The sequence below is a fragment of the Pan troglodytes genome, chromosome 3, assembly GCF_028858775.2.
Source record: "Pan troglodytes isolate AG18354 chromosome 3, NHGRI_mPanTro3-v2.0_pri, whole genome shotgun sequence".
In the NCBI taxonomy this organism is placed as follows: Eukaryota; Metazoa; Chordata; class Mammalia; order Primates; family Hominidae; genus Pan; species Pan troglodytes.
This window is the reverse complement of record NC_072401.2, coordinates 84,312,607-84,325,570: the sequence shown is the minus strand read 5'-3', so window position 1 is coordinate 84,325,570 and position 12,964 is coordinate 84,312,607. Positions and strand designations below refer to the sequence as shown.

General features: G+C 31.9%; 1 protein-coding gene across 2 annotated transcripts in view; it reads right to left on the bottom strand.

Moving 5' to 3' along the window:
* Positions 1–2,201: 2,201 nt before the first annotated feature.
* Positions 2,202–12,964, bottom strand: part of GABRA4 (gamma-aminobutyric acid type A receptor subunit alpha4) — a 74,598-nt gene continuing 63,835 nt past the window's right edge. For both annotated transcript variants that reach the window (XM_526774.8, XM_054683168.2), the window contains one exon: positions 2,202–12,035. In XM_526774.8, the coding sequence (XP_526774.2) occupies positions 11,505–12,035 (531 nt within the window). In that variant the 3' untranslated portion in view covers positions 2,202–11,504. The remainder of the gene's footprint in view (positions 12,036–12,964) is intronic.

Here is a 12,964-nt window from a genome sequence, read left to right as displayed (position 1 = left end):
AGTATTATTTATTATATGATGTAGTGTTTAGAGAAATGTGCACTTGAAAATACTCAAAAATAGAAATATGCCCTCATCTTTTCCATTTTCCATTTTCCATGCAGAAGAGAGGGGGATTTTTGTTCTCTTCTCTCTGTGGCCCTGCTAGAAACACTACAAACTATGAGGGAAGGAGTTTTGGTACCAAACAGTATTACATTTACACCAAGTTAAGAGTAGGCAAAATGCAGGAAACTGAAGTCATGGAAAAAATGGAAATGCTATCAGTATGTCAGAGTAACATATCAATTGAGGTATATCCCTCTGCTCAGCATACACATGTATCAGTATGTTCAGTTTTCAACTGATAAATGTACATGGGGCATCTTGACAATAATATTATTACACAAGCAGAAATATGGGCCTTACTTTAAAAATGACGCCACTGATTAGCATTTATCTTAATGCTAATGATACAGATTCATGAATCCATTTGCCTAGAATGCTCGGTTGATGAATGTTACCCTGAAGAGTTTTCAAAGGTGAGCATAATCCAAACTAATCTTAAATAGATGACGTTATTTTACGTTTTTCAGAACAAAATGAGAGGGATAGCATTTAACAATTCACATGATGAATGCATAGTTGACATCAGCAAAACATGCTGGAATAACATAGCAGGAATTCATATAATTTTTCATGTAAAAGAGAGTAATTCTCAAAATGCACAGAGGATAATAATGCAGATTAGGTAACATTGTAAACAAGTAGACAATTACTGAACCACCCGAGAGTTTATTTTCATAACCAAGAGACCAGCATTGAGCTTCGGCTTCCAATTAATCAGAAAGAAAATTGACCTTGGACAACTACACTTCTCCAGAAAATGAGCTATATAGAAATTCTTCATCAAAGATTAAAACAAATGAAACTAGTATAATGTATGCCATTGATTTAATCCAGTTTTAAAAGTTATCATACCTCCAAGTATTCCATTAATTTATTTCCCCTACATCTCTATTTATGCTTGTGTTTGTGGAAAATTTTGTTTCTTTGATTTTGACTTCCACCTTCTTCTATATTTACTATAATTCTGTCTTATCAACATTGAATATAAGAGGCAAGAACGTTCTAAATAGTATTCAACTCAACTGGAAACAGAATCTGGCAATCAATGAGAGTTTCAGAAACGTGTGTGTCTGTGTGTGTGTGTATGTACAGTCATACATATATGTGTGTATAAATATTGTGTATATAAAAACACACACATAAATTTATAGAACACAAATCACTACACAGTAAATAAAAAGAGCTGTACATTTTAAATATTAAATTTTAAATATAATTTTTCTTACTAGAGTATAAAATCATATTTAAGTGACCGAGTACCATAAATTTGAAGTGGACTTAGCCCAAATAATATGTCATACAACAAGTGAACAAAAGAAGAATTCTGTGTGTATTATGTGTTTTGTTAGTCTGTGTTCATATAGGAATATGTTGTGTGTGTGTTGTGAACATCTGTGGTCAACTTTTTCCTCTCAGGAACATTCTCTTCTTTAAAAGCTATAATCAAAAACCTACATTTTTTTCTTCAAGAAAGAGGTGATTTGGAATACTACATTTAGAATGTTTCATAGTACATTATATGATGTAAAAAAACTTTATAAAAGACAGTCACAGTATTCAAAGTGTTTTATTTCATCAAAATAATTACAGTTAATAATCTGAGCTAAATATTAAAATTCATATACTCACATGTTTTTATTAAATGTTAATCCTATTCAGTTTCTCAGACATTTACTTTGGTCTTCCAAGTTAGGATTAAGTCATAGATTGATTGCTGTATTTTATTAATTTTAGCTCTCTTCCTTGGGTTGAATCTTTAAAAACTACACAGAAATACATACATTTGAACCCCATTAGTGAACCAAAACCACATAGTGAGAAGTTTCTATTATGCCGCATCAGATATTACAGGTCCTGTAACTTTTCTTCATCCATGTAACCTACAAAGAATTTTTCAAACTATTAAAACTTGGCAAAATTCCAATCTTGATGGTGGTATTGGTCATACAGAGAATTAGATGTTAAGTAAAAACCAGGAACATTCATGATAGCAGTGGGGATTCCAAAGAACTATCAAGTAAGACACAATGCTGTGACCAGTTTCAAGGAAGGATATTTATAGACAGAAAACACAATACACAAACCAAAAAATATTCCAAAGATATTTATGTTTATTGTTTTAAATTTAAATAGAAAAAATACATTAGAGGGATATAATGTTTTATATTTTAATAATTCCAGAGTTTAGCTCCAACACATTTATCTTAAAATATAAGTATCTGTGATTAAATTTTATAGAAATTTAAATCCTTACTATTTTAAAGACTCATTTTCCAGTGAGAAATTGAGACCTGAATAATTCTACAATGCTATGCTCTAGTATAAACTTTGTTTTAAGAAGCAAAGTAACTCTATTACCATAAGTAATAAGTTGAGCTTTGAAAAGCAAGGGACATTTACTTAAAGGGACAGTGTTTAAAAAATCATTTCCTGATGAATTACTTTAAAATAGTAAACCAATATTTGATAATGCTCCTTTTTTTCAAAATAAATTTGCAAAAACAAAATAATAATGACTATGTGCTCCTCACTATAATATACCATGATAATATTCCTACATAGAATAAAATTGCCAATTTCAGGGAGTCAAATGTGATTACTAAAACCTCAAGAAATGTGTTCTTGAGGAAGTAATTTTCCCATAAAATCAAAACACCTCTATCTCCTATCAAACCTTGAACTGTTATAAATATCACACTTTATATTTACTATTCTAATTGAGCAAGAATATTGAAGCTCAGATGATAACAAATTTAGTTTTTATGATATGAGGAAATATGCATTATTTTTTTTACTTCTATAATAAGGAATATTTTCAATTGTACAACTAAACAAACAATTTTAAAATTATTCAAGAGAAGAAAGAAGGGAATGGACTTCATATTCCTCAGTTTGTACAACACTTCAGCTGAGAAATCAAAGAAAAGCTTTATTTCTTCTGGAGTTTTCAACATTTTCAGAATCAAAGTAATTATCAGGGGATTTCCTTCATTAAGGATAAGCCAGTGGAAAAAATTAACCTTCTATTTCAAACTACAGACATTCAAAGTATTATCGCATAGATACACCTTTGCATGAAAACCGGATTCTCATTCAATTTACAATGAAGCTCCCTCAAAATCATATAACCTTACCTTATCAACCAACAATTATTTTTCTGCCCCTTGAAAAATGAAAGCTCTGATTTACTGTATACTTGAACTAGGAGACAATATACATAATCAGTAAAATGACAAGCCAACATGCTGCACTGTGTTAGCAACATCTGTAAAGACAAAATGCAGACTATAATTCACAAGTATAAAAGACTGAGAAAAAAATATGTCAATCAAACTTTAACTGAAATGCTATACATTTTCTGTTATCAGAGCTTCTTTTACTTCCCTCTAAGGAAGCTGTTTTCTATGGACTTCAAGTAATAATTTGTATAGATACCCATGGAAATCTATAGTTTGCATATTAATTTGCCTTTGGAAATAATATTATGCAATTGGTAATATCTTATATTGCCAACAACATAACTTTGTTCAGGTATTTGCCAGTCTCCTTTAATGGATACTATAGTAATAATAAAAATGAGACACATATGAGAAAATATAAAATATGAGACATATGAGAAAATATGAAATATGAGACATGAGAAATATAAAACAAACGAGTTCAGCAAAATATTTTATTAAAGAGATTATGTATATGTATTAATATATGAAAAAATCCTAATTGCACTTCACATGATGATATTCATATATGATCTGCAAAATTCAAGGGAGAATTTTTATCAAATTGTGTAAATCCATATTATCTCCATATTTTACATTCTATTTTGCTGACACCATTTGTTTATCCTCTCTGATCACACACACACCAAAATTCCAATGTATTACAGGGAGGTGTTTCCAAATTAGGTTATATCTTATAGCAACTAGATTTGCATGGGATAAGTAAAAGTAATGAAAAGTTTGTTTTACTGAAAACCAGATGAAACGTATACAGTATAAAAATTAAAGAAGACTATAATTAGTTTTAAATCTTAGTGTTAATATAGACTATATTTAATTTATCCTTTACTACTTGTGTAACATAATCAACTCTGTCATAGCTTGAGGTATCTGATGACATTTCAAATACATTTGTGTAATTCTTTTTTGCAGGTTAGTATTTTCAATTAAATTAATCGGTTCAGTGATAATATCATACTCTTGAATATCGTAAATTTCCTTTGCATCGTTCCATTTTTCCATTTTGAAGTGGAGATGTTTGTCTCTAGTAAAAGGAAAGGATACCATTTTATTCAAAATTTCTTTTATATTATGCATGGGTATTTCTTTTATTTTTTTAACGGGAAGTAATTAGTGGTAGAGAAAAGCTATTAAGAAACCATAGCATTTAAAAATTTTCCATTAAATGTATCGTTATCCAAAAAGAAATTAAAAACGTTTATACTTATAATTAAAGGAATAAGTACTTCACTAATCTACTGATGAATTGAAGGACAGGAAAATATAAACAGTGTAATAAATTAACATTGGGATAGAAATACACGACTGAAAAGTAAAGCCCAAGAGGGAAAAATGAAAATACAAAGGAAAGGGAAGCAATCTCAGAGGAAAACTCTGGGATTCCCCTATAGAAACTAAAGAAGCTTGCAGAAATACTACCAAGGAAAATGTAAAAAGAATTTATTTTTTATACAGGAGTTCTTTCTATCAGCTTCCTAGTCCTTCTCAATTTTCTAAGGTGCCATACAGCTGGTTTAATCCAGATTTAATCTAGGTTTAATGCTTGATTCCAGTGACATCTGATATACAGAAGGTAAAAGCCATGTAGCTCTGGTGGTCGTATCAGTAAAAGATACTCTGGTCAATCCCTGGTCTATTGGAAGTGCAAATAACATATGGTGACTCAGTTAAAGGTGGTGAAATAAAAATATTTATAATTCACTCCCCACCTAAGACAGTCTCCAAAAATAACATAATGAAAAATTGAGAAAAAAAAATGAAAACCATATCTGTAATTAACAAGTAATTGATGACAAACTATAGTCAGCAGCTTTTAAGTAGGTAGCCATTTGCACTAATAGGAGAAAGGAAATTGACTGGCATATATCTTGGGCAGGATGTAGATTTCAATAAGTATCATTATCCTGCGATGTTTCAAACAAAGATGGTTTGTTTGAAACCTCTGTAAGATAGAGTGTAAACAGGCAAGAAAAAAACAAAATCTGTCTTCATACGATTTTACTATATACTTCCGAATAGTGGAATGTAGAGGTAAAGATAAAAATTCTGATAGACTATATTTGAGAGTTGTGAACAAGCTTGCTGAATAATATAGAATACTAAGGCTAATGTGGGGAAGGGGGTGGGACTACAAGCAATAATCACTAGCAATAACATAAAGAAAGTAAAACAGAGAGTTTTACACTGTGAACTACATAGGCCGCCCAAATGTCAAAAATAGATATAAAAATATGGTGCCTGGGCAGAAGAAAAAACACATAAAACGGTTTTGGGGAGGTGGGCTTGAAACCTGAAATTTAAATAGCTTCTGTGGGCTGATCTGACTCACCCTCCCACCACTTCCCACACTGTAGTTCAGTAAATAGCTGGCTCTGCTCAGTGATTAATAGAAAGAAACCAGCCCCAAAAATAGGCAAGGGAGATAAAAACTCAATGAAAAAGCAGATGAAGCTCACGCCAGATAAAAACTTTTTCAAGAAATAGAGGAAGAGTTTATATAAATAGGTCTCTGTAGTCTCAAAAAATATTATAGACATGATCTCATTAATAGAGAAACATGAGAAGCTCAAAGAAGATATTTCAATAAAGCAATGGTAAAAATAGAGAAAGAGAAGAAAAATGAAATGACAGTGACCAAGAAAACAATGGAAAACAAAATTAACCATTATGAAGTTGAAAAGTACATTGGAAGTTACAAAATAGAATAATCACAACTGAAAACTCACTAGGGTTATGGCTGACAAAAGTTAAAGAAAATTTTAAAGATACCAAAGTAGTTACAAAGAATACTGTAAATAGTTACAGAGCGGTGGTCCCCAACCCCTGGGCCACTGACCAGTACTTATCCATGACCTGTTAGGAACTGGGCAGCACAACAGGAGGTGAGTGGCACCCATTAAGCATTATCACCTGAGCTCTGCCTCCTGTCAGATTAGCGGCGGCATTAGATTCTCATAGGAGGGCATGCAAGGTTGTCCGCTCCTTATGAGAATCGACTAATGCCTGATGATCTGAGATGGAACAATTTCATCTGAAAACCATTCCCCCACCCTCACCCGTGCCTGTTGCCAAAACAGTTGGGGACTATTGTATAGAGACAAAAGGGATTTGACATAATTGGCATTTCTTAAAAAAAAAAATTAACTTAGACAAAATTGCAGAAAATTTTCCTGAAATAAAGATTGAAACCTGGGATAAAAAGCTCTGACTCTCTAAATCTCTTGCTTTAAAGAAGCACCATCCAACTTTCAACAATTTCTTCAGTTTTACCCTCCAATTTTAATCTTATCTTGAGATAAAAGTCAATTTAATTTTTTATTATTTAATGGCAGCATATATGTCATATTGGCTTCTACATTTATAAAACTGTGTCTTTTAATCAAGCAATCTACTCTTCTAGACAAACATATCCAAATAGAAAATATTTCTGATTTCTGGGTGGTAGAATTTTGAGATTGTTTTTAAGTTTCTACAATGTCTATCTTTAACAGTCATGTATCACTTTTACAAATGACAATGAAGTCATTGTGGTAAAAAAAAGAAAAAAGGAATAGAAGGCAAAGTTTAAGACAGGAAAGAAAAAATAAGAGATCTCAATTGTTCCACTACCTCTAGATTTGTGGCCCTCCAAACCATAGTTCACACAATAATCAGGTGCTTTCTCTAAAACAGAAAAATAAGGATGTTAGTTTTCATCGTATTATTCGTCAAGATTTTTAATAAATTGCCACTAATCCTGATGAAATTCCATTCCTTCAGTAATTTACACAAAACTCTTCCTAATCCAGGCCCTTTAGGTCTTTCCAACATCAACAACTCTCACTTCCCTGCATTCACCCTTCCCTCCAAACACAGAACTAAGAATTTGTAGTAAGAGTTCCCCTTGACTTTCCACATCCTCAGCTCTTCTCCTGCCTCAGGTGCTGATAAAATTGCGCTTTCGTTTTTTTGTTTGTTTGTGGAAGTGGGAATGGAGGCTATAAGAACTCCAAATCATTCTATAAAATTTAGCTTAAGATTATATCTGTGAAACCTTCTCTGCTATCACTCTTGTTCCTCTCCTTCAACAATGTAATTAAGTTATGTGGATCTTTTATCCACCTCTAGATCAGTGCTATGCTGAGCAATTTTGGAGCCTGAGGCAGAAGAAAATATTATTACTACTGATTCTATTAATTTATTTAAAATTTGTATATTCTGTTCATCATAAATCTTTTGCATTAATTTTAAGTTTTAAAAATATTCACTTAAATATTAGGTATCTTGATTATTGAAGTTTTGATGTCCCCATATATATTTGTGCCTGAGATGAGTATCACTCTAGTTTTGGCCCTGCTGTATTCTACTGAAGCATTAGTTACATCCCATAATTTTTTGTCTATGCATCTATCATCTCTTCCGGACTGTGACTACCTGCAAGGAAAGGGGCTATTTTTATCTCTGTATATCTAAAAATCAGCACAGTACCCAAACTGGGCAGGAGCCCATTTAGTGAATAAAAGCCCAGGAAATCCCAGAAAAGAGAAATAGCCAATATTCTACTGTCTTTAAAGAATACAGTCTTCCCTGGGGAAGAATATACTTTATCTAAATGGAGAGATGTTATATATATTTTTGAAGGTAGGGAAACCTTAGTTTGAAGCAAGCCATGAACTTAAAGTAATCAAGCAGTAGAACTAAATTTTTGTCCATAAACACTTATTTGTGGTGCAAAGTATTCAGTGTTCTTCTTACAAGAGTATGCTTGTATTTACTATGAGAATCAGAGAATATTAAAACTGAAAAGCTCTTAGATATTACATAATCCACCTCCTCCCTGTTATAAATGAGGAATCAGTCTTAGAGAGGTTAAGAGACTTGTTTAAAACCACAAGACACTCAGAACTTGAAATTAAGTGACCCATCTCCACACCTGGTGTCTTTTACTGGAGAATATTTACAAATTGAGAAGAGAAGACCATTAAGAACAGGAATGGGGAGAGTGGAGATATTTTTCTAGGCCAGGAAGTATTGGCCAGCTCATGGGTAAAATAAGCCACAAATAAATTGTTTATGCATTGTTTGAAAAGGGGTCACTGTTAAGGTGAGATTATTGAAAAATGACCTTTCAAAGTTCTTTCCAACCCTGTGATTTTATCTTTGTCATGTAACTTCTCTGTGACTCATTTCATCAAAAAAAGTGTGACTCTACTCTCTACCTACTTTAATACAAGATTTGTGAGGTCCAATTTAAAATATACGTTATTCGAAGTACTATGTATATGCACAAGTGCAAGTCATTTTAAACTGTGGATTAATCATGTAAATATATTTTTATAGCTAGTCATGCCTGGAGGAAATTGAAAGTAATTATGTAGCAGTTAGTGGCCAACATGGACTGCAGATACTAGGTCCTGAATAAAATTATTCTGAATTTCATCTTTAAAAGAGTTATATAAAGGTACCATTCTCAGCCAAAATTATTCATTATTATTCATAGATAACCAGAACTTTGGGTGCCCCAATCATTCTTCTGAGATTTTCTAAGAGGGAAAAGTGACTGGCTCTTTGCAAAAGTGTTTTTACTTGATGTACCTCTGGGTTATTGGGAAGATAGAAATGATGACCAAAATAAAAATCACTGAATGAATTTGATAAAATTCAGTTAAGGAAAGCAAACAACATATTATTATTATTATTATTATTATTATTATTATCATCATTATTAACATTGTGTGCAAATGAAATAATTTATTTTAATAATAATGTTTAAGCTTTCTGGTTAATGTGTTCTTCAAATTAACAATTAAGAATCCTTGGTTAATTTTGTCCTTTCTCATTCTTTGGCCACATGATTTATTTTTAAACCTTCATATGTAAAGGTAAGAAAAAAAATCATTTCTATTTATCTCTTTACACTCTGTAAGATTTGTAGAAGAACACTTTTTTTAAAGGAAGCCAATGAATAGCCAAATAATTATTTCTTAAGATAGGCCAATAGATTAGCAAAGAGTAAGAGTTCCTCACCAAAAACAACAACAACAACAACAACAAAACCAGCCTTTTCATCAGAATAGTGAACTATCAGTTTCCAGCATAGTTCCTGGAACAAAGTACGCTCTGAATAACTAGTAGGGAATGAATTGTGCTTCCAACCATATTTCCAAACATCGTCCTCAAGGCCAGAAATCTATTCACATTCATGAAATAATTTATGATAAGCTTTTTTGTACAAGTACTCTTTATTAAATATATACATATATACAGGTGTTACTGGACCTAATTTTACTAGAATCAATTTTAAATTGGGGGGTTGGGACTGGGTGATTTCGACAGTATCTTTCAGCCTTAAAATGTGTTGATTCTATGGAATACCTAGAAAGACAGCCAAGAAAGATTTCTCAGATATGACTTACAATTAATATTTGGCATTTGCACAATTTTCAGGTCTCAAAAACAACCATTATAAGGTAGTGCAATATCTGAAAAATCGATGCCAATTAACTACTATCACTTCTTTTCTATAAAAACAAAAAGAGAGAGAGAGAGAGAGATTTTGTCTGCAAGGTGGTCATTTCTATCAATATGTTCCCTAAAACACCCAGAACACATTCACTCATCCATTCCAGAGCAGATAGAGAGAAGCACAGAAGAAAATCTAGAGGCAATGTGACAAAAAACCATACTTAGATTCAGCTGCATAGACAGTTGCAAAATTCTCAAGTAAGTTGTTAAGCCTACCTAATGAGAAAGAAGTCAGTAGATGAAAATCCTGATAAATCACATAGCAGAGTCAGTGGCATCCTACCCGACAGCTATTTTTTTCTTTACTCCTTTCATTTGCTGCTCTCTTAATTTTAAAATATTCCCCTTAGTTATTAAACCTTAAAAAAACTCCCAAAAAAACCAACATGATGACTGCCCAGAATTACAGAACTACGGACACAAAACTCTTCAAAATTTAGCATTTCACTAGCTAATATCTAGATCTATCTTGGGGAAAGCACCTGAAAAAGCCTGTGCTCAGTTCCTATGTCTGATGATTCTGTGATTCTGATCAAATTCTACTCTGTGACTCTGATCAAATTTGAGACAGTTAATCTATTAAGTCTTATATTGCCCTGATTTTTACTTTCAAGTACATAATGCTTTTCACTTATAGAACAATCTGTACCATATTCTCATCTATTTTGAAAACCAATTGCTGAAGTTGTACTGACATCAAAGTGGTTATGTGAACAAATATATTTGTTATCCACTATCAGTAGAGGCTGAAAAATATTTTGAATATGTTGTCAGACTCTAAATAAATGTCCTTCACTAAAGAATGCAATGTCCTCTGCTAGTTTATGGTTCTTTGGCATGCATTGACTGTTCTACTTTTTAAGTAATATTGTAGGTAAAGGTGCAAGAGCTTTCCTAGAGAGACAGTTTCTAGCATAGTTCCTGGAACACAGTAGGCTCTGAATAACTATGTAGTAAATAAACACATAACTGAATGAACTACCATGAAAAAGAATTCATACAATGAGTTAAACTTTGGCTCAGAGAACAAAATTTCAAGTCAACTGTTAAGTACTGTTTAGCCAACATAAGAAAGGGAACATATTTCCTCTGGTCTTTGTCTTAGTTTTTTATGCAGCAGATATTTTACTCTATTGATCAGTGTTTATACTATTCCATTTCCTTTTGCCAATGTTTAATTTAACAGGAAAATTCCTTTTCTTGAAGTTCCTAAGAAGATCACCAAAGGTCACTGCATATGACATCTAATAAACAATTCTGGTTAAGGGTAGTGCCACTGGGAAATTTAGGGTGGCAGGTTGATACTCATAGGGTAGATTTTTAAAATGTCATAGTCTGTTTTCAAATATCAATGAAAAAATATGTGCCACTTGTCTCTAATAGCTCTATTTCTCTTATCCCAACTTTCCAGGATGGTGTGTATTCTATCTAACTGAATGCTGAGTTCTTTTAAAATAATTTTTCTGAAAAAAAACATAGTCCACTTTTTCACTCGGGAATTAATTAACTCTCCCAATAACTGGCTTATATCTTTAAATGGAAAAATTACATAGAGTTTTTATTTTAGTAAAGAATATTTGTTTATATTTAAAAACATTTAAAAAGACATTCTGCATTTTCATCATCTTTTAGCAAACTACTATAGCAACGCAATTACATTAGACTTTCTGATTTCTCCATAGTGTCCTTAGATAAATAAACAACCCAATAAACCATGTTAAATGCCCCAAATGTGACTGGAAAGAGAATACGGGCATATTTGTCTATTTTACTTGTGCCAGATCCGGAAGGTGGTGGAGCCGATGGAGGAGGAGTAGCTGACAACTTCCCAGTAGCCCCTATGGTATTAACTGTGGTCTTTATCCTCTGCAGTCTTGATCCAAACACGTGACGAGTAGAAGCAGATCCAACTGAAGCCTTTCGAGGCATATATCCAGTTCGGATAGAAGTAGGAGAAGCAGATGGAAGTGCTCTTGCTGCAGATATGGTTTCAGCTGCATTTGCACGGCTGAATGGGTTTGGACTGGAAGCTAAGTAAGACCGAGGTGTGCCTTTAGAAGATTCTTGAACAACTGTGGAAGATTTGCTTGAATGGTTTCCCACCTCAGTTCTGTTGCCAACATCAGATTCAGAGTGAACCAAAGCATTTGTTCTTTTTCTCATGTTCAAATTGGCATTTGTATTCTGAAAAGGTATATGAAAAAATATATTGGTTATGTAACTTTATGCAGATTTGTACAAAATTTAAAGAGATCAAAATTCTTAAAATTAGTCATTTCCATAAAATAAAACTTTATTAATAAGCTGTAGTCATCTTGATTTTAAAAACCTTTAAAATACATAACTAAAACATAATGTGCATACATTTGAAACTTGGAATCAAAAATCTTCTATTTCAAAATATGGTACATTCTTATAAATAATTAAACCTTAAATCTATAGAAAAAAGATCAAGCTGTTAGAACTACAAGCTGAGGTTATACTTAATTGCATTTTAAGAGTTAATGAATACTGCTGTAAAAGTTATTTGTTTAGCTTTATTGCAAATAATATTCTGTATATGTCATATACATTTCAAAGTTTTCTATGTGTTTGTTTTATAAACAGGGAGAACTATACCTAGTCATGTACACAGAATACCAACAATAACAACTATCCATATGTACCTAACATTCCTTTATTTAAAAAAGTCCAAAAACTTTGATTTCTAAGTCCTTTCAATTTACTTTCATGAAAAGCATAGATAATTGTACACATTATTATAAAATCTAATAATACTGACATATTTTATTTTTCACTTCAATTAATGATGAAAATACAAATAAAATTTAATTAGAAAAAGGTTGTATTAGACTTATAAACAGCATCAACCAACAGTTGCATAAATATCTGAATTCAAACCATTAACCAATAAAGAGTGATTAAATTGAAATATTTCACTACTTTTCAACAAATTATTTTGTTTGTAGAACAAGATTATATTTGAAGAAAGTTGTGCAGTAAACCACTAAAATTCTTATAATATTGACAGCCACAATAAATAACTATATACATAATTAATTATAGATTCTCCATGCTAATGAAGGACAGTAATTTCTCAGATGTTCCCCAAA